This window comes from Sciurus carolinensis, chromosome 10, assembly GCF_902686445.1.
Source record: "Sciurus carolinensis chromosome 10, mSciCar1.2, whole genome shotgun sequence".
Lineage (NCBI taxonomy): Eukaryota > Metazoa > Chordata > Mammalia > Rodentia > Sciuridae > Sciurus > Sciurus carolinensis.
In genome coordinates this window covers 22,680,593-22,707,996 of record NC_062222.1, presented here as the reverse complement: position 1 = coordinate 22,707,996, position 27,404 = coordinate 22,680,593, and the positions used below count along the sequence as shown (strand labels likewise).

Genomic DNA, 27,404 nt, shown 5'->3' with positions numbered 1-27,404 from the left:
TACATTTTTAATGGGAAGGTGCAAACTACAGATTCTCATGACTATTAGCAAGTGTAGAGGAAACAGAATTTTACTTGCAAAACTCGTCAAACTCTTGCGAAGATAAAATGCATGACACACTTTAGTAAAAAAGAACACAGTGAGCCAAAGTTTTTCTTTATAAGGCAACTTGTTGTTTTTACTAAGTTTGGTTTTTGTATTCTCCAGCTTTCCATTTTTATTAAAAGTGAGTGATATTTCACTCAATGTACATGGAAAAGCAATTGTTTTTTATTGCCGTTGTTTGCAAAGATGTACAGAGAATTGAAAGAAAACGTTAGGTAATATCTGACAAAAAAAAAACCTAAATAAGAGAACTACAAATAATTTGGAGAGTATCACCGAATTATGTCTCAAAAAGTAGAGCAAATACCATATTCCATGAAGTTTTATGTTAATAAAAATTGTCAATATTAATTTAGACAAGAATATTCAGTTGATGAACTAGCATTATCATGTTTACATGAGTTTGTGGTCATGAGATAAAAAGTTCATTTCTTTTTTGTTTTCTCCCTTATTTTCATGTTTGCTATCTTCATAATAAAACATAGAATATAACAGAATTTCATTACTTATTCAGATTTTTATTATTTTAACTCAATTTAAGAACAAAGTTCATTTTGAGGTTTTATTTTTCAGCTTATGTTTTATTGCTTTTCTTGTGGTTGAAAGTTACAGTGTAATTTGAAAAAAAAAAGAATATGAATCCATATAATGGTCTCATTTGGTCAAAGGGGTTTGGGCTTGTATTTTATTCTGAAAATACTTTCCCTGAAAATTCATCTTAAAAGATGGCATTCAGTTCACACCTTTCCATGTCTTTTCTTTAGTTGAAACCATTCTTTTGTAAAGAATTTTGAATTTCTCAAAGGAGTTTGCAAATAATGACTGTTCACAAAAATGATGAGTATAATTGACCTCATATAAGGAGATTTTCTTCCAGTCCTTTGCACCAAACCTCTAAATAAAAACTTTAAAAAATATGTTCCAGTTAGAGATTTTTCAATAAAGAAAATGAATGTCAAAATGTGGTATGACAGGCTTCGTGGATAAATGCCGTGGTGACACTTTATATTGACGAGAGCATACTTTATTCATTCCCGATGGATGATAGCCATGGTACTTCAAATATTTGATTGAATGGAAATCACCTGAGTAAATCATTTTTAACAGGGTGTGCACGTTAAAAATGCCTTTATATTATTAAGGGAATTATTTAAAGCCATTGGAAGTGTTACATCCCTATACTGCCTGCTAAAAGACCACATCTTTCCTCTGATTATCTGATAATTATCACCAGCAAAAATAGTATTTGCTTTATAAACATTCATTGATTTTACATCACAAAAGGTGACTTCTGCTAACACTAAGCATCAGTTCCAACAACTGACTCCATGAAATAAATTTTGTTCCATTCAACACAAATATTCCATGTGTCCTAAAATAAAATCACCCACATTGAAATGAATTCTTACTGTGCTATTGGGAGAATTCTTTGCTGACAAAATTGTTCAATATATTATATGTTGAAAGAATTATATGAGTAATAGTCTGAGTTATGAAATTCAATGAGGTAAAATTCATTTCTTAATTATTATCATTGTTATATTTCTTTAAGAGGAATTCAAGTTTGAACTTGGTTTAAATAGTTTTTGCCAAATGGTATTTTTCAATTTGTATATACTTTTAAATGTTGAAAGTTATGTTTCCTAAATTTTACTATTAAATAGATAAGAATTTGCAGTTTGTAAAATTATAAAGTGAAACTTGCATATGTAAGTTTCTTCTAAAAATTCAAATTAGCAAACTTAAAACTGTTTAGAAAATCACATAAAAATTCTATTTCATAATCTCCTGGGAGTAGATTTTATTTATTGATTTAAAATTGTGAAATTAGTCTAGCTATCTAAATTTAAACTGAAACAAAAATCCTACCATATTTATATTCTGATTTATTGGTAACATTTTTTATTTTGATTTGCTTTTTAAAATTTACACAATTGGAGGTGATATATTTATTTGGACAGTAATTCTAATGAGGTTTTCAGAAAAAGTATAAATTAATACATGCATGAGGTGATTTTTTTGGAATAAAGCTAAAATGTTAAATAATTCAATCTTTCAGGGAGAGTTTTATGTAAAATTATAGCAATATATAAAATTATATATTGATATATATATGTGATATATATATATATAGCACAATACTTGTACATCCAAGTATTTTTATTTTCTCTTATAAAAAATATCACCTATAAATTTCACAAAGAAAATGATTGTTTTAATGGTTATTTATTAAGTTTTTTAGTTATAATTGCACAATATGATGAAAAGAACTGTTTTTTGAAAGACATCTTTCAAATGGTCGTATTGTGTTGTTATTTAGTTTTGAAGTGTTTAGGAGAAATTAATGATTTTCATTTTAATAACTAATTCACATTGAAATGACTAATTGTAATGAAAGATTATGATTCAGATATAAGAAAATTCTACTTTTTGAAATCTTAACATGTAGTAATTAAGCTAAGTCGCAGAAGAAACGCAGGTGATCAAGTTTTTTGTGATGGGTGGATGTACAGGAATGCAAAGCAAATTTGGGAGAGAAGACATTACAATTTGAAAGTACTTTTTATTAGAATTTTATTCAGTTAATAAAAATGCCTCATTAAATATCTGAATGCTTACCCCTAAAATATCTTTTTAATTTTCCAAAAATGAGAATGAAATGATTTGAAAGCTATCAATCTGCGAGATGCCACCTGCTCTATTTACATTTTTAAACATAAAAATAGAGTGTATTTGTTAAGTGATCCCATAGACAGCTACTTGTTTTACAGTTCTGGATGGGTGAGATAGAATCCATGCATAACTTTGCATTTATATTCTTTGAATGTTACCTTATTTGCATATCAATTAAAATAATATCTGTATTAACATGGTTAATGGAAGTTATCAAATTTACATGATGTGACTGCAGTTTGCTAAATTTCCAGTAGATGCCCCCAGAGACCAGTCAACTCATTGGAAATCCTTTAAATTTAAAAAGGAAACTTTTTTATATTAAAACTTCTTTTTCTATGTTTTGAATTACATATAAAATAAAAGTCTTAAAATCTTAAATTTCCAGGAGTTTATTACTCTTCAGTGTTTATTAAAAATATATACATATGCATATGCATGAGATGACAGAACAATTACTCATCAGTAGTAATCAATACTATGACAAATAATATAAACCTAAATGTGTAAAAAAATTAATACTTTCAATTTTCATTATAATTCTACATGTTTTAATAAAGTCATTCAAAACACAAGTCATTTTTTCTAATTTCTTTTTCTTTATATATTTATGTGGTGAGGGAAATACTGTATCATTGTGTTAGCTTTGGACAAAAAAATTACCCTTTTCTAAAAACTATTATACATACCCAAAGAACTTACAAAATCATTTCAGTCTGCATATATCAGAAAATGACTTTTTAAAAAATTTTTATCATATGTAATATCTACCTACACTGAAAAGTATGTGTAGGAATAGTGATTCTCTTTATTTCATGGAATTATATTAACTGAAGCTATTTAAGTATTAATTTAAGTCAATGTAATTATCCCGTAGGTGATTCCAATAACATTTATCCCTACAATATGAATGTAAGACTGTTATAACTGACACAGATAACCCACTAGTGACTTATAAATATTAACTTAATGGAATAAAAGTATTATCCTGACTTTTGATTAGCTATTACATATCTTTTGAGTTTATCTTTGTCACATTAAATTAAAAATTTATGTTCTTGTTTTAAAGTATGGTTTTTTATTGAATCGTTTGAAATATTTCACTGAATGTGAAGCTTCACCTTGATACCATAATTTCAGTTTGTCTTGTGAAGAAATATGTAAAATATATTTGTCATTATTTGAATAGGTGATAATGCTTTACACCACAAAGTTCACCTTTTCATTTATGCATTAATTTAGGTGGGGAGATGATAAAATAAATTGTTGTGTCTATTCATTTCACCTATTTGTCTTTTTTATATTTATAGAAGTATGTGCTTTGTACCCTTTTAAATGTTTGTCAGCAGTTTTTCCTGGTAGTGGGAATCGTATCTATTTAATTTGCTTTTCATGGATGCTACTGGAGGTCTGCTCCCTCCTTTAAAAGAAGGAGATCCTCTGGGAGAGCCACAGAATGATACTGATCTCCGCTCCCAATCCAACATAAACATGGATTAGCATGGATAAAGAGAATGGCTTTCAAATTGGAGATTGCATCATAATTGTCAAATTATGTCAAATTCCTAAAGGGTCAATGCAAATAAACAGAGTATTGTACAGAGGAGCAGGAGGAATAAAGGAGAAAAAGCAACAATATTTGATGTCATAGGAGACCATGTGGGAAGTGGAAAGAATTCAGAATCTGTAGCCAGAGAGAGCTGGGTGTGAATCACAGCTCTGCACATACTAGCTTGTGTGGCTTTGAGAAATTCACAGCTTCACTGAACGCTGGAGAGAGGTTTTTTTGGTTTTGTTTTTTAAAATCTGTATAAATGAAAGTAGTACTTCACACAGTTGTGGAGTGAGTTAAAAGTGATATTTACACAGTGCCTCACACATTGTGGGTGCTCCGTAAATAGTAGTTATTCAAAATAGTTTAAAGCGAAATTTTAAATCCATGTCATATTTCTGTGACTGTTAACCAGTACACCCCCCATTTCCCAGCACCCAACACATTCAGCTGCTATAGAGCTCTGCTAGATTGCCGAATTTTGCTGTCAGTTTCTAGATTTTTTTTTTTTAATTTTGGGATTTTTAAGGGAAATTTTGATGTAAACTAAGATAGTTTTAACTGAATTTCTTGAATAATGCCTTTAAAAGGCAGTAAAACCCAAATGAAATGTATGACTCCCTTATACCATTCTTCAAGTCTGCTCTCCAGCTGCATCCCTGATCCCAGTTCAGCCTGAGGTACCTGCTGTGGTAGAGACCTTCCTCTAAATGCAGATTTATAGATGCCTAGTGTGTCTATCAATGTCTCCACTTCTGCTTCTGTGAGTGGTATACATATTTTTTTCTGTCAAAAGTCTCCTCAAATCCCATAATATTAAGTCTCTCCATAATTTTTACCAGAATTCTCAATTTTCCCCCTGTAGGGCAGTTTCAAGTCAAATAAATTTTCCTTCTTCTGATGCTCAGAAGCAACATCTTAATTTAGACAAATTTAATGTATAAAAACCAAAGGCTAAAAACTTTATGTTCAAATGGAATAACAATTAAATTAATGAATTTGGGTTCTGTTTACATTTCTTCTTATTTTCCTTTTCACAAAGCAAGTGAACTTTGTGGTTCTCTGTTAAGAAATACAAAATCTGAGAAATCAAAATATAATGATGATGATTCTCACATATTTTTATTTTCAGAGTCAATTCATTTTAATAAATGAGGATTTTCAGATTAAATAATTTACCTTACTATAAAGGTTTAGTAGGAACCTATTTAGTAAATAGCTAGAATTCTTCTTTCTGGCTTTCAAATATTACTCATAAGCCTTAAACAATGGCTTACAGGTGCATTTGTACATGCACATGGGTGCATATAAAATAGAAATGGTGTCAGCATAGTTATATATACATATTTAAGTATATTCTTACTTGGAATCTCTTCTTGCAAAAAATGACCTTTTCCAAAAAAATCACTAGAAATCTTTAAAAATCGGTGCTATATATGTTGGGTCTTTTGAACCTGAAAGATATACTGAAAATAATCTTAGGCCAGCTGCTTCTGAATCACTTAGTGTTCTTTGGTCAAAAGCAATGGAAACCCATTCTGACTAACTTAAGTGTGAATGATTTTATTGAAAGGATATTAGGTGAGTATGGGAACACAGGGGAGAACCTAGCTCAGAAGAGAAAGGCAAGACACAGGCCCCTTGAATGGATCAGGTAGCAGAACCAGTGGAGAGTCTTGTCCAGTCCAGCTGCCCACAGTGTTCCTGCCTCTCCCACACCTGTACTGCTTTCCTCAGCATTCCAAATCATGGGAGAGACCAGGTCTCCCTCTAATTCGTGTCAATAATCCACCCCCTGACTAGGGAGTCCTTGAATTCCCATCCCACGAAGCATTTTGGAGTGCCGCCACCTTGGAAGTAGGCCTCCGTGCTGGGTGGGCCGCACCCACCTCCATCTTGCCTGTGAAGACGGAAGGACCTAAAGAGTGATTTTCTACATCTCTCTCTGGATTTGGATTAGAACTGGGATCACCTCCCAAGTGTTCTGCCTCGTGCTTATTTTTATTGTCTGAAGTCAATGTTTAATTTTTAGCTCGTTGTCATTTTCTTTATTTTTGCTGGGGCAGGCTTTCCTCACTCATTCTGGCAGTAATGTGTGAACATCCGAAGGTGGCATTGCTACTCCTCTGAAGCAAGGTTAGGTTTCTAGCCTCTGTCCTCAGAGGCCTCCCATGTCACCCCACAAACTGCCTTCTAGGGTACCACTTGCATGAGCTTCACAAACTCAGGTTGTCCGAATCCAAACTCATTATCTTTCCCCGTAACAAACATTCCCCTCTTTAGCAAATAACCAAAGGCTCATCATGCACTCAAAAAACCTAGTCATCATCCCAGCTCCTCCCTGTCCTTCACCCCCGAAACCATTCAGCCACCAAGTACTCAATATTTTTACCTTCTAAGTATGTTTTGGATCCACCTAACTCTACTCGCCCCCCTTCCTCTACCCCAATTCCAACCCCCATGCCCTCTCCCATCCGTGGCCACCCGAGTCTCCCATCTTTTCTCCCTCTCCAAGTTTCACCCTCCTCTCAGTCCTTCTCTTGGATCAGGTGTGAGTTTCAGAGTCACAAACTCAAGGTTGCTAAATTGAAAGTCTTTATTTTTTTATAACTTAATTTTAATTCCTGGCCCTGAGCCTTGATCCTCCCTAGTGTAAAAATCCAATCTTGTCACTCTTAGGTAGTCAGTCCAATTCCGCAATTTCTCAGGTTGCTCAAGATTCTAAAACCTCTTTCTCCCTTACCCTATTTTTTTAGAGAAACAGCCTTGCACTGATGGGGGGGCTAAAGGAAATAGAGTTACTAGATTTAGCAAATAAAAATGTATGTATGTATGGTTTTGGTTTTGTTTTGTTTTCTTGTGTGTGTGTGTGTGTGTAAGCATGTACCATGAAATACTGAGCATTTTACCTTTTATCTGTCAACACGGGGAGCAGGGAGGGAGACAATGTATGATAGAATTACTTTCAGATCTTCATGAAGGACCTTGTCATTGTAACTGATTTGTCCAGCCGGTCCCCAGTCCTCTTTCTTCTTTGCTTACACAGCTCCAACTGGGTTGGGGCGTCAATATGCCCAAAAGAAACCAGGATATTTGGGTTTCCAGACTCCTTGCAGCAAAGGGAGAGCAGGAACTGGCATGCAACATAGTTCTAGACAATGGGTCCAAAGTAGAAATCTGCTAGGAGTTGCAGGGATGCTTCTACTTTCCCCCCAAATGAGGAAAGACACAGCTAATGCTACCTCACATTCTACTTTCTTCTTCCCTTGAAAGTGGACACAGTCTCTGGAGCCCTGTGGCCACTTAGGCAAAAAGCAGAGCCTCTATTTTTCAAAATACTGGAGGTGAGTTCCCTCTGACTTGTATCTGAATGTGTCACTAACCTGTGGCATCCTGTACAGGCAACCATCTCCAGTACACTTGATCCATCCTTGTTTATCAGCTTGGGAAATTGCTGACCTGAATCCTTTCAGAGGCCCCCAGTGCCGCCCATTTCCATCATGGCTGTGCCATCCTTCCACCCCCAGTGGGAATCTCACGAGAGCCTTTTCAGCACACATCCCTTGCTGTGGCTGGGTAACATGGTGGCAGAACATGGACCCTTCCCTTCCAGTACCTTTAGCATCATCCGTGGAGCTCTCTGAAAAATTATGACTCTTTTCATAATGCCACATTATACCATTGAGGGACTGTGTGCCATTATAGGGCTGGTTCTGGTTCTCTTCTGTCTACAAACCCTTGACAGCTCCCTGCCTTCCCACGCCTTGTGGTGGGGAGGTGGGCGCAGGGATGTTGGTAATCCTCCTACCTCTCACACAAGGAGATCTACTCTTAGATCCCACCAGGTCCCTGACTTCTTCCCCTTCACCCCTCTGGTATTTGGAATGGGGGGACCTCCTCTATCTCAACTGTTACTCCAAAATTTACTCTTCCCCATTTTGAATGTTTCCTGGTCTCAAACCGAATGGTAGCTTTCGATCTTTTGATCTAGAAATGTGGTTCCTTTACTCTATGAGCTGGTACAACAGTCTGACTGCCAGTGTGGGGGAGGATTGCCTTCCAGCTGGGTCGTTCCTTCCATTTGCCTTTCTAAAACGCAGTTGCACCCGGTCCGTTCTGATTCAGCCTCTCCAGCGGCTCTCCGTCACTCCTTGCTTGAGTCTGAGCTTCTTACCCCTGCTGTACCATGAGAGCTCTTTAGGATCTGGATCTCACTAAAAAAAAAAAAAAAAAAAAGAAGAAGAAGAAAGAAAAAAACTCTCCAGATCTCCACACTCTCCACTCACCACTCTGTATTTCTACCCAAGCAGATCCGCTGAACGACAAATTCTTGGCAAATGGAACCAGGGCAGTTTTGTTTTGTTGCTGAAACTCCACAACAAAATGCTGGCTCCTGCACAGTCAGCAGCTGAGGATCAACAGTAAAGGGTTTCACATTCCCACAATGTTTTCACTTAATTTCATCTGGTTCCTGGAAGAATTCTGCAATGTAGCGAGGGCATATACAAATGCACATAGTGGGATAGTGATACAAATTTGGCATTCTAAATTGTTCTTTTCTTCGACATTTTGGGTGAAAACATGACAGAACTCAAAATAAAATAAAATCTTAGGCCTTGACATGACAGTGTTTCATTTCAGGTCTGTCTATGGGTATTTGGCAACTTTCTGTTAGTCCCCAGCTACTATGGAGAAACCTGATGAGACATAGGGACAGCCACAGGGGCAGCTGCAGTCTCTCAGCCTCTCGAGTGAAGTTCCATTAAGATGTGATAGTGGGATAGTGGGGTATTCTGCCTAATTCTGAACTCACCCCAGTCCACACTGAAATTTTTATTGCCAGTAGTATCATATATCAGTTTTTCTAAATATTGAACTGTTAGTTTCAAAAAAAGCTTAAAACAGTTAACATAAAACAATATTTTTTGCTCTCTGATTTTTCCTTTTGGTGGGTGAATAGCCATCAAGCACCCAATATCCCATAATTTTGTATATTTCTTATGTAGACATTCTCAATCATTATTTATCATTTCTTAATTGTGGAATTGTTTTTTCCCCCTTAGAATGACAACTTCAAAAGAACACTGATTCTGTTTAGTCTAGAACATTGGATGGTACTTAATAGGAAATGCAATAGTGATTCATGGAATGAGTAGATGGAATATTCATCTGTCAATATCCTTGCATATGATTTATTATTGAAGTAAGAATTTGTTTTCATTTCTTTTTGAGCTGGGATATTGCTGTTACCCAGGTGGTCTCATGCTCCTATGCTCAAGTGTTTCTCCTACTTCAGCCTTGTGAGTTCTAGGACTAGGAAGTGAAGTAGCAAACCATTAACTTAATTCTACCTGAAAATAATTTTATATATATAAAGTTTATAGCAGTATATATAATGATATGTATATATAGCAATAGAGGTCAATAAATCATTCCGTATGAATGAATGAATGATAAACTTCTATAACATACAATAAAACTGCCTAATACAGAGAGGACATTGTTTTAATATTAAATAGCAAATGTGATTTTTGCCTGGCTTATTGGAGTTTTCTGTCTGGTGGGTTGGCATGTTTGGAAGGCTAGTGTGTCAAGTATTTTTTAATACTGTCAGTGAACTAGCTTACAGTCCTCATCAAAGGGAGTTCAGGTCTGGAAATGATATATTTATAATGTAATTTCATTAAAATTACTCTATTTAGCTAGCTTCTGGCTTCTTTAATTAAACTGAAGTTGTTCAATTATAAGTGTTTGAGGCAAAGATCTTTTGATAGTTTTCAGTGCTTTCACTGAGGGAAAGGAAAAAAGAGAGAAATGCTGTTTGCCTTTAATTATTAGAGGATGAAAACACGGGGCAGATTGGGCATTGAGTGTCCTGATTCTTATTCCAGCTACAGGAACTCGTACATGAAGAACATCTGCGTGGACATGCTGCGGGACGGCTATCACAAGTCCTTCACCGAGCTCTTTGCGCTGATGAAGCAGTGGGAGACCCTGAGGGTGGCCGCACGGCGCAGGTCCATCTTCTGGCTGCAGAAGCCTCTGGAGGACCAGCCAGATAAACTGGATTACTTCTACTACCACCTTACCAGGGCCGAGGCCGCCGAGAGGAAAGGTAGGTGGAGGCATGGCAGGCAAGTGCCCTAGGGAAGATTCCAGATGGTCTCCCGCGTGAATGGGAAACAGTCAGACAAGTTAGCAGAAGTCATTCTTGTCAACTAAGCATGTCTATGGAACAAATGAGAGGGAGCTTGGAATGAAGAGGCTGCCTCCTGGTGATGTCACTCCAAGCCAGGAAGACAGCACATGGCACCTAATGACATCTTCTAGAACTTTCCAACAGAGGACAATCTTTCAGATCATGAACTATAAAACTTTACATAACTTCCCCCTTATTATCTGCATATTGACTTTTACTGAGGAGATACTTTTGAAGAGCACTATGACTTCAAAATGACATGGATTTTCCAGAATTTATGTAAATGGGCTTTGAAGTTTTTCTTATTATCTTACTTGAATCAGATATTTTTATTAGGGAATACTAAGAGGATACAAAGCGCCTGCAATTCACAATTGTGATTAAAATTGTTAATTTTTTGTTTTCTGTGGAATCGTTTATAATAAATTCCTTCTTTTTATTTTTTTTTTTTGGTATTCTAATATTTTCCAAAAAGTTATATGTCATGAATTGGAGAAAATATTTTAATCTGCACTATGATTATATTGATATTATTGCCATACATATTTGTCAGCCATATGTTAAGAATTGATCATTTTAATTGGTCACCTATAATCAAAGAAAAAAGGAAAATCCCCACCTTTGGCATATAAATTTGGCATTCTAAATTGTTCTTTTCTTCGACATTTTGGGTGAAAACATGACAGAACTCAAAATAAAATAAAATCTTAGGCCTTGACATGACAGTGTTTCATTTCAGGTCTATCTATGGGTATTTGGCAACTTTCTGTTAGTCCCCAGCTACTATGGAGAAACCTGATGAGACATAGGGACAGCCACAGGGGCAGCTGCAGTCTCTCAGCCTCTAGAGTGAAGTTCCATTAAGATGTGACCTGACTTAAGACCGCAAGATACACAAAATGTGAAAAGCACATCAAGCAAATCAGGGTGGGTGGAGATGGTGGGATTGAGATGGGACTGGGTATTTATAGTATGAAAAGTATTTAAAATGGAATCTGCTAGTGAACTTTAAAATGTGATTTATATAATTTCTCCAGAAATTAATTATTGGGAATAAAATATGCTGTTGTGAAAATGCTGCATTCCAAGGTCAGCCCGGAATTCTGAAGTGATACAGATGCTGGAAGCAGAACTAGTCGAGATAAAATCTGCCCATTAGCCACTTTTTAAAGTTGAATTTCATCTTATTCACTGTGGTAGGTGGAGGTTTTCATTTGAGCAGCATAAATATGAGCAAAAATCTGCCTTGTCATAAAGTGTCACAGATGAGTCAACTAGTCATAAAGCCTTCTGTAATGATAAAGAAATCAAAATGCCAAATAGTCTGCTTTAAGGTAGAACACATTTTAATTTCTAATCTTTCATTTAAAAAAAAGTAACTATACATACAAATAAAAATATTCCTCTAATTTAAAACTCATGAAATCCCAACTTCATAACAGATGAAGTCTTGCCCAAGTGGTCAGAGTCATGAAAGGAAATATTTTCTTTGCAGAGTGATTTATCACATATTCATGGTAACTAAGGTTGCATTTGTTAAATGGGGCAAAATTACCTCTTGCTCAACGTGACTGTTCTGTAGGTTCTCTCCTACAAACTTCAGTGGTTTTTGCCTGGCTGAAATATAAAAAATCAGAACTGCTGCAAAAAAATGTGAGGGGAAATACTTGGTTGAGTGACATGTAAGCCTTTATATGATCCTTTGTAAAGAAGGTGTGCAATTTTTTCTTACACATAGGAAAGCGGTAAACACATAAACTTAATTGAGGAAAAAATTGTGATTTGAAGAAGGAATGCCCCATAAAATGGGATATACATTTTTATTTTTAATAACTTGAATTAATCCTAATCTTAAAACATATGCATTTATACATGCATGTTGCATATGTATACACATATATCTAAAATATAGAAGTCCGTGAATAGCACCTGGTTTAGCGGGGTCCATCCCATATGGTTAGGGGGGGTCTGAAACAATTATCCTAAAATAATGTATCTCTGAGCAACCTCATTGCTTCTCATTGAAAAGACCATGGCTCTAGGGTCACAATGAAGTTCATTTAATCAAAACTATGGCACTAACAATAGTCGTCTCCGATGGGTTCTGTCTCTTGAGATTTACAGAGCAGAAACCTAGAGTTATTTAAATTCCTTTAACAAAACATCACTTGCTGTTTTAGAGCAAAGTCGTGTTTAAAGTAAGTCAGACATTTCTTGTTGGATTATTTTCCACTCGTAGAAGTGTTCCTTTGTCCCTGACACATTTCCTGTTTTATCCATTGTTGTGAATCATCTCTGTACCATCTGTATGTAACATTATGATTAAGATCTTGAGCCCCATGGGGTTGGGGAAGAGATGGCAATAATGGTAATGGGTAACCGAATCAATAGATAATTCCAACATTATTTACGCTTGACTTTTAAATTATTGCCAAGAGTTGAACAGCAATTTTTTCCAGTAACATTTGTTTAACATACACAAAGTATGTTCTAATCAAGCAAATCTCCAAAATATATTTATAAGTTTTATGCAAAGATAAACAAAAACAAAAAATATCTGGTAAAATAAGTTTGGTGAACTATTACTGAAGTTAAGAATGTTGATTTATCCCGGAACTTATCAGAGATGTTTTCATGCTTACACATATTGTGCGTATACTTCCAAAATTTATTTCATTATGCAGTCTCCTCTTTAGAGAGCATAGTGTTTATATAACAGACCAACAATAAAATTGATTTTCATCTTCTGAATATACCTGCTGACAATTAAAGAGTGTGATCTACAAGCAAGGAGAAAAGGTTACTTAGAATGTAAAGGGTACATACAACTGTAGAAAAACAGCTCATAAGTAGTCTTTCAATATGGTATCTTGATAGCTTATATAAGTATATCTCATTGTCTTTTTAAAAAATGTTGCTTAGGACATATTGGGAATATTTTTATATTAAAGTTTAATTACTAAAAAACAGAAAAATTATTACAGACTATTTTTTAAAATTTATATAAGAATATCTTTTATATTAAAAGATTTAAGTAGAGGATAGGAAATGCTTAATATAAAAAGAATATAACTCTCTAATCAGTAAATATGACCAAGAAATATGAAATATTAAGAAATAGATTTGCATGGTCTATTCAGATTAGATAAATAATACATAAGAGGTGTAGATGAAGGAGTGGACCAGGTTTTAGAAATTTCTGTTCAAACACTGGATGATTTATTTACAGTTCTTGACAGACACCTTTTATTGGGTTTAGTTTGTTTCATTTTTCTGAGCCTTTGGATTTAATCTTAGAGATGCATTAATGGGCAATATTTTTCATAATTGTAGTACCTTCAGGAATATGGGCTGACTCTTGGTAGTAGTGAGTGATTAATATGAGTGAATTATCTAATCCACAATGATGGTTAAAAAAAAAGTTTTGCAACAGTAACTCAGAGGCCACTACCTCATTACAAGTGTACTTTCTGAATAAATGGAAAAAGACAAAGATTATAAATTTGTTCACATTCACCATTTGAGAGGGGTTTATAGGTTTATAGAGGTACAATTTATTAGCACACAAACATTTTAGTTTACTATTGCAGTGGAGTTTATAAGAACAATTCATAATTTATTAACATAGTTTTTTGCATACATATAAGTCAGGTGCTACTTTGGGGAAACAAAACCACAAGGGTTTTAGTAATAAACTAACAACTATCTGAGTAAAAGGAATGATTAGTGGGTATGCATTTTCAGGGGGGATTGGAAGTACCCAGAATGCAGAAGCATAGAAGTTTGCTCTTTCTTAATGATGCTAGAAACTTACATGACTAGAAACATTACCAGAAAATGGGTACAGCTTATAGAGGTATCCTGATCATCATTTCTTATATCTATCGACCCTATGATTTATTTATTTTTTCCTTCAGGGTGAAAACACTGCAACATTCCTGTATCCTCTCTGCTTTCTTCACTGACATTATTTTTGTTGTGGTTAAGAAGTATTAATTTCTCTTCCATCTCTAATAATTTTTTAAACCTCCAATGAGAAAAGTCCCCAGTGACAGTCCTTTCTCCCAGAAGAAGCGGGTGCACTGCTAATCAATATTTCCAGTCCCATGTCTTATATAAAGTCCCCTATTTCAAGTCAAATCATATATCAATTTCTAATATGTTCTATATTTTTGGAAAGACTTTGGTTGCCTTACTTATGTGCATATCCATTAACATGTAATTATTTTAATTTTGCATTCAGATTAGATTTATAAACTAACCACACTTTTAAGAATAAAATGGGAAATAAATGTCACAGTACTGGTTCGCGGTTCCCAAGCATGTACCCTGAGACATCCTCTTTCTAATGTAGTTTATATTTTTTTTTCTTTTTGAAGGATACTTTGAAGAGGTATATAATAACTTGTACGCTCTGGCCTGTTTCTTCGATAACGCTGAAGACAAGTGGGTAAGGAACCACTTCTATGAACGATGTTTTCAGATTGCGCAGTTGATCAAAATCGACGGTGGGAGGAAAGAGGCCGAGGCGCATGCGCACATGGGCCTTTTCTACGAGGAAGAGGGTAAGTGGGCATCGTCAGTCTGTGCTGGGTGTGCAAAGGCCAGGCAACCAGAAAGCAGGTGGGAGTTGAGACAAAGACTTGCGTTCAAGAGTGCAAATTACTGAATTCAAAGAGCAAAGGTGTGTGACTTGTGAATCCAACTTCTTCGGTGTTCCTTACAGAAAGATCTTTACAGAATTCCCTGCTCGGGTCCTGTTGGGTAACAGCCTGGAGTTCCCGGCAGCATCCTAACAGAGAGAAAGCATCCACCCTTCTTCGTCCCCCCCACACACATGGACACACACACACACATACACACACACACACAAACAAACACACAGACACACACACACACACACACATCCCTCAGGCCACAAGCTGCAGTTTTGAATTTTTTTTTTTCTTTCATGACAGTCCTCTTTGTTCATTTTAACTTGATTTCTCATGTATGAAAATGTTTGGGAAAAAATGAAATGTTCACTTCATGATTTTCCTAGTGTCCTACACCCCTATGTAAAAATCCCAGACTATATAACTTGGATGCCACCCTACCATTATTTCACAATAATTTCTGAAGAAAATACTCCTTTAAATATAAGTTCATACTTTATACTTTTATCTTAAGATGAGCCAAAGTCTAAAACAACCACAAAATGGTCAGAGATAGATCTTGTGTCCTGATTAATCAAGGATTACAAATAGGAACTTAAGAATTAAAATTTTGGGGGGGACAAGAGTATGTCGGTGATATGTGTGTTATCTAATAGATGTATGAAGAAAACATTTTATTGTGAATATGCTATATGGTCTCTAAACAAACCTGTCTCATTTTCCATAAAGGTTTCAACTATGGCAAAATGCCTAAATTTTAAAAATATTATTTTGTGACTAGAACTACATAGGACTTTGAACAATTCTTTTAGATTTTTTTAATTTCTAAAAGGTTTCTGTGCTCCAGGAAGTTGCAGTTGATGAGATTTTAAACCAAAGCCTGGTAGGTTCTAGAAGGTAATCAGGCCTACCTTGCATGACAAATATAGACATGCCAGAAAAATAGAAAGCAGAGTGAGAGTTGATGAAGACTGGATTCAGGGAAGGCATGGTGGAGTCAGGAGGGACAGGTCATGAACTTGGAAGACAGGTGGAATTTAGGCAGGTAAAGAATTAGGAACATATTCAGTAAAACAACATACCCTGGAGCATAATTAGAGGAAGGAGCAAGAGGATCAACCTGCTTAGAGTGGAAAGTGCATTTCTGAGCAGTGGTGGGAAGTCACTGGAAAGGTGAAATAAAGATACTGTGCTGTTTGGAGCCTGGACTTAGTTTGTACACATTGAGGGTAAGGACAGGAGTGTGAAATGTCTGTCTGATGTAAACTGTTCCAGAAGCAGAAAGAAGAAGGGGGATGGCTAAGAACTGTCATGTAGCTCAGAAGAAACCATGCGAAAGTATTTAGGAGAACATATGGAAGTGTTCCATTGCAGCACAATCTATAATATCTCAAAAGATTAGTTAAATATATGAAGCACTTCCAGGCAACAGAGTTCCATGCAGTCATGAGATTACAAATTAGAGCAAAATTCATTTATTCATTGAACAAATACTGATTTAGAACCTAGTGCCAGGGGATAAAATAGTGTGCAAGGCGAAGCCCCTGCCTTCAAGGAACTCAACCACTTCTCAATGTACAGGTTAGTAGCGTGAAGTATATTCCCATTGTTAGACAACCAATCTCCAGAACTTTTTCATCTTGCAAAACGGAAACTCTGTGCCCATTAAATAACTCCCTATTTCCCTCTCCTTTTGATTTTTTAAAATCTCTATGCATTTCTATTAGAGACCTTATAAATTGCTTACTTGATTCATTCATCTGTTCATTCACTCATTCAATAAATAGCGGAGTGTTCCCTGATCCTATCGTTAGTAACCATGGCACCGTGGTTGCTCATATCATCTTAGCAGCAGACATACAGTGACAGAGAGCAAGGATGAGTTGGGAGAAGTGATCTGTGTGGGGCTGCGGTGACACAGTACTCACAGGTCTTTGGCTTGCTCCCATTTGGGTGCCTTACTCTACAAAATGATAAAATGCATCCATGTTCCATAATAAATAGGATGCTTTGAAATATTTGAAAGACTTTGGCTTTTGAAATTATTTTAGGATGTGTGATTTTGTTTTGAAACCACTTTTCGTCAGATCTAAAAAATTTCTGTATGCTCTTAAACAGAGCATGAGCCCTAGAAGCAGGCCTGACTGATAAAACCACTGAGTCAGTGTTGATGAAAATTCCAGGGATTGAGTTTGAGTCTTTGATTTGCCTGGTGATGGTAAAAATCATCTGTGTAGCGTTTGTAAGCTGTGGTAGGATTTTCACAAGAAGTGTAGGAGCATCAAGAATATGTGGCCAGAGTGGACGGGGACTCACCTGCCTATAGGAGTCCCACTGAGGAGACGGTGGTGAGACTTCTGCTTATCAGATCTGATTGGTCCAGACAAGCGAATGGAGGCCTCTCAGCAACAGCTAGGCGGCAGCTGTGCTAGGGGCAGGTGGCAGCATCCTGATTCCACGGGTGCCCCCATTCAGGTTAAAAGAGGATATTAGCCAGCAGATGGCAATGGGCAGGTTTTCAGGGCCTGACCAAATAGGCTGTAGTCCAGGGCAGGGCTCCAGCTCCCTCAGGGAACTGTCGAGCAAATGAGGAACAGAAGCAGAAGCCATTTTCACAGAGACTGGGCACATGGTTGCAGTCAAGGGTAATGTTCAGTCCATTGGCACAAATGTGACCAGCCCTCACACAGATGCCCCTGGCCAGAGTCCTTCAGCACAGCAGACACATAAACTACATTGGAGAGAGGATGTCTCACAGCATATGCTGGAGATGGGTCCTAGCATACAGTGTGGCCTGGTTCCCATTGGCTCAAGGGCTGGCGGTCTCATTCCTCAGACCTATAGAGGAATAGCAGGCATGGAGTAGTCGTGGAGTGACAGACACTTGTAGCAAATCACAGGCCATATCTTCTTTTAGAATTCTGAGGATTTTATGGGCAAGGACCCATGGGCAGGTTGGGGAAAGCATGCAGACACTGGATCAATCAGAGATGTGCTTGTTCATTCTGGAGCAGACATAGAAGTCTAGCAGGGCTGGAGACCAGACTCCAGGAGAGAGAGAGGACTTTGTAAGAGACATGACTAAGGAAGCATCAGTGCCTTCCCTGCCATGGGCCAAGGCTAGGACACAGTATCAAGCTGATATGGATGAACCTTCACTTCAGTCCTGTCCTGCCAGTTCAGCTTTACCGGGTGGGTGGGTGTGGCATCAGAAATTTGGGCAGTAATTCAGTTTTCCTTTCTGTAGAGTGCTTATTCCATCCTAGGTAAGCCCCTTTGATGTCATAAAATATGAGGAATTCCATCATTGAGCACCTTAATCCCTCACTACTCAGTATTTTCCAAGGCTAGTTCCTGCTCACAGTCACTACTACCTCCTGAAGTCTGACCACAACAGTACTAGGAGACTCTTCCTTCTCCAGTTTGAGTCTCTGACCTATCTCTAAATAGATCTAGTCAGATTCTCTAATGTGCTTCCAGAAGGCCATGAAGTGTACCTGGGAGTGTTTTGGGACAACTGCCATTGCAAGCAAGAGAACTGGGTAAGCTATGTGTAATGTTTAATTTGAAAATGGTTAAATGGTTAATTGTCAACGTGATTGGATTAAGAAATGCTGAAGATTAAGAAGCTTCTGGGATGTCACTGAGTATGTGTCTAGGAATGATTGGCATGTGGGAGAGCTAGCTGAAGTGGAGACCCTCCCTAAGCATGGGCGGCACCATCCAATAGGATGGTGACTTGGATGGAATAAAATTTGGAAGAACAGGGAAGCAGCAGCAGATGCAAGCTTGATTCCCCTTGAATGGGTTCTTAATTTTTGCTGTGATCTCCTGGAGGACATCAGATCCTCATTCCTTCACTCTTCCAAAGAGGACTCTGCCAGTGATTCTCCAGGGACTTTCCAGAAGCCTTCGGTCTTGTACTGGGGTAGTAATGTTGAGGCCTCTTGTTCTAAGGCTTTAGCCTCTTGAACTATGCAGCTACTCATTCCTCCATTTCTCCAGCCTCCAGACAGCCATTGTGGACTATCTAGCTCCTGGTTGTGTAAGCCAATCTAATAAATTCCTTTTTATAATCATACTTTCTGTTGATTCTGTTCCTCTAGAGAACCCTGACTAATACACCATGCTTGCAGCCAAACAACAGGAGCAGCCCTGCTCTGGGAAAACTCAGAGACAAGAGCAGTATAAGGTGTACAGTTCTCCCAGTATAGCATAGGATGCTGTATGACTAGGGAAGTATTGTCACACTCCTTGTGTGATCAAGACCCAGACACAATAGTGATATGACATAGAAAAGTCTTGATAAAATCCTATTCTTCCTGCTCAGCATTCATGATTTGATGCATGCCCCCTCCCCAGCATGATGGGCAGTAGGGGCAGGGAGATGGAAATAGGGGTGGAGACAGAGGCCTTATGGGTGCAGTCATAGGTTATGGCATATGGATAGCAAGATTTGTCACACAGGCTTCTGTAGTTTGGGAAGCACCAATCTCACCCATCAGGAGAGGACTGGAGATCAAGTGTTTGCAATGGGTCAAATCTGGTTGCCTCAAGCACCAAGCCTATCATGTTTCCATGGAGCTTTGCTAGAGTCCATCATTTTTTCTGAGAAGCTAGTGCCTGGGATTAGTTCTGGACATGTTAACCCTTACCTCTTGAATCTGTAAATTCTACATAAGGAATACTCTTCAGAAGAGTGGAATTGGCACAATGGAAAGCTGAATTCATGGAGTTGAGGACAAACTCAAATAACTGTCCCAGATTGCAAGGGAAAGATGAAATGAAAACAAGGAGATGAGATGACAAGTATGGAAATTCTTAAGAAAGAATACACAATATTTGAACAAAAGCAAAGCTGTTTAAAAAAGATTTCTTGACCCTTAAAAAATCTGAATATGCAAATTAAAATAGCCCTTCATACTTCAGTCAAAATTAATAAATAGAAATCCACAGTTCAATAACAACCCAGAAATTTTTCAATTACTCAGATAAAGACAGACTTCTATTAGTATCCAAAGAGAAAACACAGATTGCCTGTATTGGTACAAGAATTAGACAAGACTCATTTTCTGCACTACAGAGTTACCTTCTGAAGCAATAGGAAGACATTTTAGATATGCAAGTTCAGAAAGCACTAAGAATATAGTTTCCATGTATATTCTAGAACTCAGCAAGAGACATGTCAAAATTAAGAATTCAAGAGTAGGGAAATCCTGACACAAAAGGTAGGTCTTGCAGCAAACCCTTAAATCAACATAAAGTAAAATTTTTAACCATGAATGTCAATATTATTGACAGTAGATGATACATAAAAGCAGGATTTTAATTTTCTCTTTATGATTTTACATATTTACCAGACATTTGGCGGTAATGTTGGTTATTGCTCTATCATATTTTAAAATCAAACCTTATGAGAAACATTTTAAATTAAGCTGTAAAATCATTCAAAACATATGGGCAATTATTTATTCAATCTTTGATGAGAAAGACCTTTGAAACACAAAATAATTGGACAAGGCACAAAGGATATTGATGAGGTTTATATATTCTCTCCCTATTCCAAGTACAGAATGAATTCAAAAGAACTGAAAAGCTGATCATAATTGATAAAGCTGATTGGAGGGCAGGGCTTAGATCTGTGTGATTGGATTCTCTGTCATCTACCAGAATTCATCTTAACTACAATACCTGACAGGCAGGTCAAGCTCAAGTTCTCCTGTTGGTTCCAGCCAGCTCCTTTGAGCTTCAGCATGAAGTTCAGAGATGCACTTTCTCAAAACTGAGTCTAGAAAAGATGAGAGTTAAGCATTTCAAGGGATATAGCAGTCCTTCTCCCTTGAGAAGTGAAGAGGGAAGGAAATAAGTTCCTTTATGAACCATAAGGCTAGAGGAATAGAATTCCCTCTATCAGATATAAAAAGTGAGAAATTTCATATATAATATTTAAATTATTTATCAAAGATCTTATACAATTTTCAAAACTGGGAAATATTTGAAACAAACATGATAATGGAGCAATACTATTATTATATAAAGAACACTTACACATTGATGAGAAAAATCACTCAATGGATAGAGGAATGTAGGAGAACAACACAAAGAAATTCAACCAGATAATTAGCATGAAAATTGATAATACAAAAGCGTGAATTAAGGCAATAAAGATAAATTAGTTTTCACCTGTAATTTTCTAAAATTGTTTATTGTGTTCCTACGGTATGCAGGCACTTGGATAAGTGTTAGGAATATATGACTGAAAAAGATATTTATGGCCCCTTTATTCAGAAGCTCACATTTTAATGAAAGAGACAAGTAGGTTTTTTGATAATTGCAACAATGTAAGCACACTGATAGAGTAGACTCAGAATGCACCCAATTCAAATGTGGAGGAATCAAAGTCTTTTAAGATAGCTTTTAATGCTTGTAAAACTTCGATAAATTAAGCATTTTTTTACACTGCTGATTATAGGATAAATTGATCTGATATTTCCAGGATACAATTTGGGAATATACAGAAAAAGTTTTTTAAATGAACATATTGTTGTTTTTTGTTTTTTGTTTGTTTGTTTTTGTTTTTTATGGTTTAGATCTGAGGTTTGCCCCCAAGGCTCATGCAAGAATGATCAGAGGTGAAATGATTAGGCCATGAGATAGCCTTAACTGAATCTGTAGATTAATCTACTGATGTGGATTTACTGAGCACTAACTGTAGGCAGGTAGTGTATGATTGGAGAAAGTAGGGCACTGGGGGTGTGACCTTGGGGTTTATATTTTGTCCCTGGTGAAGAGAACTCTCCCTCTCTCTCTCTCTGTTTCCTGGCTATCACGTCCCAAGTTGCTTTCCTCCGCCTTGTCCTTCTGTCATGATATTCTGCCTCACTACAGGCCCAGAGCTATGCAGTAGGCTGACCATGGATCCAACCTCTGAAACCGTGAGCCAAAATAAAACTTTTCCTCCACTATATTGTTCTTGTCAGGTCTTTCAGTCACAAATGATGGAAAAGTTGACTAAACATCCCTTAACCCTGTAATTCCACTTCTAAGAAGTAATCAGATAGGAATACATGGATATCCATAGAGGCATGCTATATCTTAATATATGTATTATTTGTCATAGAAGAAAGGGAAACAATAGAAATGATCTATAATAGGGTAATACTTAATTACAGTAATTACATATAATGAACTCTTGCCTGGCCATTTGAAATGTTGTTTTCCAATAATTAGAAGCATAAAAGCTGCCATTTATTGAGTGCCACATGTTGGCCATTACAAAAATGGTCATTCTGGACAATAAACTTTATGAGCAGTCATTTCTAAGTGAAGCACGGAGGTGCAGATGTGTGTTATCTGTGCTGTCTCTATTTTTCCCATGGTAGCTATGGAGATGGTGAAGCCATAAGATGGACTTTGGAGGGGGCTTCTCTAGAGTTACCCAGTCCTCAGTGGACTTCCTGTGAGCAAGAAAATTATTTTGTCTCAGGCGCTGGGATTTCAGGGTCTATTTTCTACCACAGTGGTAAATCTAACTTTGACTAATACAATCTCTGATGCTTATATGCCCTTATTGAGGAATTCCAAGAGTTCTCTTAATGATTTTTGGTAATTTCTTGGAAGGTTTCATACAATGATAAAAGGCTTTCCTTTGGAATGTGATATCTAATTTATTTTGCTTTCCTGAACACTCCCACTTTAACGTTTTTAGCAAATTCCTCAATTTACTAATATGACTTAGTCTTCCAGAAACTCTATTTTTGATATAGAAACAAATGAATGTAGTTTATATTTTTATGTGTTTCTGTATTGTTTCATTATAGTAAACATGAAATATACCTACAAAATAAAAATAATAAAACTTTAAAACTAGCTGATGTATAATGACTTCATCATAAATATTCAATAATGTATTGACCATTACCAAGGGACTTAAGGTGTTTCAGGGTACTATGGTTGTTGCTACTCAAAAATAAACACAGGAGAAAATAGTGGCCCCCTAGACTGACCCAGCGTCCCCATGTTTCCTTCTGGGCCAGAGACCCTACCTGATCATGGGTCTACAAATTAGGATGTACTACTCAAAACATGAACTTTTTGACTCAATTCACAACTCCAAATTTCCTTCACTAAATTCTCTTGGAATTCACTAAATTCTCTTGACTAACTCAGTAACCCAGGATAGAGGAAGAACGTTTTAAAACAAAGACCTCGAAGGGTAGGAACAATTATTGTGGCTACCAACATTGAACACTGCAGGTAGACATCTCAGAAACCAGTCTAATGAAGATACTGAACAGCTCCCTTATAGATTGCTTATCATAGAAATAAGGGGTGTCTGATTTTCTATCCTCAAGATAGTCCACCCTGAAAATATCTTTCTCACACATTTCCATTAAATCATACCCCAGGTAATAATTCATGCAACTAGAAACATCATCTAGATCTCTGGGGACATTTCTCAATAGGTTTCCATGGCTGAAGAATAGCTGAAGATAGGCTTGCTACTTGACTATTTGCCAAGCACACACACACTCTTGTGCTCTTGTTGAGCCACAGTGCTGCTCAGCCTGTGGAAATATTTGATGGCCCCAAACCATGCCAGTATTTGCCAAGACTGAGGAATAGCCTCAATGCCAAAAGTCCCTGTCATCCTACTCACTACCTGAGTTAGTTGGCTTTGCATTGCTGTGACCTGAGAAAATCAATTTAAAGTAGGAGAGATCTGTTTTGACTCACAGTTTCAAAGCTTTCAGTCCATGATCAGTTGGCTCCCTAACTTTGGGACTGAGATGAGACAGAACATCATGTCTGATAGGTGTGTCAGAAGAAATCTACTAAGATTATGATAGCCAGGAAGCAGAGAGAGAGAGAGAGAGAGAGAGAGAGAGAGAGAGAGAGAGAGAGAGAGAGAGGTAAAGAGACAGAGAGAGACAAGCTAGTGATAAGATAGAGTCCCCCAAATGCCTCTGAGGACATACTCCCTTCAACTAGGTTCTACCGTCTACAGTTTCCACCTCCCAGTTAGTCCATTCAGCTAAGCACTCCTCAGTGGATTAATCCATTAATGAAGCCAGGGCCCTCCTGATCCCACCACTTCCCACAAGCTTTACCTATTGAATTTTGCTGCATTGGAGAACACCTTCAATACTTGCACCTTTGGGGGGCATTCTATATCCACAACAACAGCTAATGTCTATGGACCTCTATATCCTGGTATTTTGTTTTCCAAGTACCTCAGCATCAGGACCTTGATGTTGTGCTGATAGTGACTGTTTTCAACCTTTTCCTTTTCACATATGTGGTTGTTAACATTGACTTTGAGAGGACTGGTATTTCAATAAACCCTTCTCCCCCAAAGCTGAAGTAAACACCACTCCTAATTATGGACCGTGGTCAAAGTAACATAGTCTGAGGGTTATATGCTACCTGTAGTTCTACAGCCTTTCTCTCCCACCCAAGAAACATATTGAAATTGACATGAATTTCTAATTCAAATTTTAAAAGTTTAACACTTTTGAAAAATGGATAATGACAAATCGACATTACATATTAAAAAAATAAATCACTCAAAAAACTTTGGCTGATTTGTTGTTGTAAAACATCATTTGTGGCATGTTTCAGAACTGACAGGAAAGTACATCTGTCTCAACCCAGTCATTAGGAGCTGGTGGTCTAAGGTAGAGTTTCTGGCTTTGCTCCACCCATCCATCCAGAAGTTTGACAAGTAAACTTCTAGACCTTTCTTCATCATTGCCATCATGGGTCTGGTTTTCTTCCCCTGCGCTTTCCCTTCTGTACCTCTCTACTCGTACTCCATGTTTACAAATCCATCTTCTGCTGGACCATCAGACCCCACCCTTCACTGATCCCTTATCTAATAGATCCTTCAGTATTTACAGTGACTACAAAATCAGCCACGAGATCTGAACTGCATTCCCATTGGCCTAGGGAAATGAGGCCAAAATTTCTATTAACCAGGGAACTTTCTGGCTCTAAGAGCAAACCCATTTTCTTATGGCAGCTTTCCTAGGGGCTGATTCTACATCATAAGCCCTAAAGGGACCACTCAATGTCCAGGGCACTAGGCTTTCGGTCACAACCTCAAAGGCCAGTTCTCATCCTGTCAAAAGAGGGCTTCCTGCACAAGGCCTCCTGGGACTATCTTCACCCAAACCCCAACTCTTCTGACTATCTTCTCTCTGCTTTGATCTCAGACTTGCCAAGTTTGGCCTCTTCATCTGCCTCACCTGTGACCTGCCTGTGCTTCTAGTTCTCTCAGGTTGGTGGAAGACCTTTACACCCTGCAGTCTCCTGGCTGTATCTATCTGTACTTTGTCCCTGCTCTGTTTCTGTTTCTCCAGTGTTGGTGCTGACAGTTCTTAGAAAACAAAGCTAAGAGAGGACAAGGACAGTATGCATTGGTCATGTTTCGATCATATTTGTTGTGAGTTTGTGTCAGATTTCTGTCATTGTGACAAAATACTTCATGAAATAAATTGAAAAAGATAAAAAGTTTCATTTAACTCCTGGTTTTGGAGTATTCAGTCCATGGTCCATTGGTTCTGTTATTTCTAGCACTCCTAGGGAGAACATCATGACAAGGAGTGAGTGGTGGGGCAAAGCTCTCACCCCATAGTGGCCAGGAAGCAAAGAGAAAGAGAGGAAGAAGCCTGGGTCCCAATATCCCCTAAAAGGGCACGCCCCCAATGACCTAACTTCCTCACTAGGCTCTACCTCCTATAGGTTCTACCATAATCTGAGGACCAAGCTTTCAGCACATGGGCCTTTGGGGGACACTTCAAATCCAAACTATAGCAGAGTTGAATTGTGAACCCCCGAAAGATGGTGAGTTCTTAACTCCCAATACTTGTGACCTTCTGGGAAATAGGATCTTTGCATATGAGCAAATTAACATGAAGACATTATAGCAGACCCTAATCCAATGTGACTACACACAGAAGTGGGAAACTTTGTAAACAAAGATAGGCATGTACAGAGAAGATGATGTGCAGCTACAGGCAGAGCACCACCTGTAAGCCACAAATCTACAGAGACATACGCGGATAGGGCAGAGAAATGGGGCAGATTCTCTCTTACAGCCTCAGACGGAATCAGCTCTGCCAACATCTTGAATTCCAACTTCCAACCTCCAGGACTGTGTGAACAGAAATTTCTGTTGCTTAAGCTCCCTAGTTTGTGGTCCTTTTTTTTACAGTCAGAAAACTAATACAATGTTCAGCATGGTGTCAATGATTTCCTTAAGTAGCAAAAGATATTATTCCAGAAAACAAAGAAAAGAACATACTAGTGATTGAATTCAGCATACATGAAGAATGTGATGTTCCTTTACTTTAAACTTTTGATGTGTAAAACAACTGGGTAGTGAAAAATCATCTAAATCAACACAAGAATATTTTCAAAATCTTATATAAATGATCCTTTCCTAGTATTTTGGCCTTTTATTTTATTCATATTCCATTATAAATTTGCCTTTATTTTTAATCTTAAACATATGAAGTGAGGTTGATTTTACAGTATTCAGTTCTCCAAAAAAGGAAAAAACACAAAACTTTAATATAACCAAAATGCCACATCCAAATTGATAGAAACTTCATTGTAATTTCTTATTTGTCATGGAATAACACTTGCCAGTTTATTAGAAAAACAGCCTTAATAACTAAAAGACATGCAATGGATATATCAGTTTTTAGTATGGTCTTTTATTTTCTCTTTCATTTTATTAAAAATTAATAGAGATGTAAGCGCTGTTGAGTGGATTTAAAACCCATCAGATACACAAAATCTCAACTAGAGCAGCTTCTGCAGAAGGGCCTTGATGATGTGGAATGGTGGGGGACTCGTTTTGCATGGTATGCCCTTTCTCGCTGTTAGAATCGGTTACTTTGTGCATGTATTGTTTTTTAATTGGAGGAAACTAAGCTACTTTTAAAATATCTCAGTGAAGTATGGAAAAGTACAGTGGGTTTTACAGTTGGTAAGAGATAGTCGGGAAGATTAAAGAACTATCTATGAAGTAGGAAAAGTGTGAGGTGGGGGGAGGGGGCACACTAATTAAATGCACAGACTGGTCATTAGACAGCAAAGGAAGCCCAATCTGCACAGATATTAGGAATACAGGACAAATGCTTAAAATCCAAATTAGACATGCATTCTTGCACATGGGTTAAATTAGTAGTTGATGGATATTGGGTGACTGTCT

The 27,404-nt window shown here is 37.2% G+C and overlaps 1 protein-coding gene across 3 annotated transcripts in view; it reads left to right on the top strand.

The window, feature by feature from the left end:
• The window catches only part of Ttc29 (tetratricopeptide repeat domain 29), a 198,925-nt gene that overhangs the window by 25,771 nt on the left and 145,750 nt on the right, over window positions 1-27,404 (top strand). For 2 of the 3 annotated variants that reach the window (XM_047566885.1, XM_047566886.1), the window contains 2 exons: window positions 10,222-10,445; window positions 14,909-15,094. In XM_047566885.1, coding sequence (XP_047422841.1) covers window positions 10,222-10,445; window positions 14,909-15,094 — 410 coding nt within the window. The remainder of the gene's footprint in view (window positions 1-10,221; window positions 10,446-14,908; window positions 15,095-27,404) is intronic. The other variant, XM_047566887.1, reaches the window with a different exon arrangement.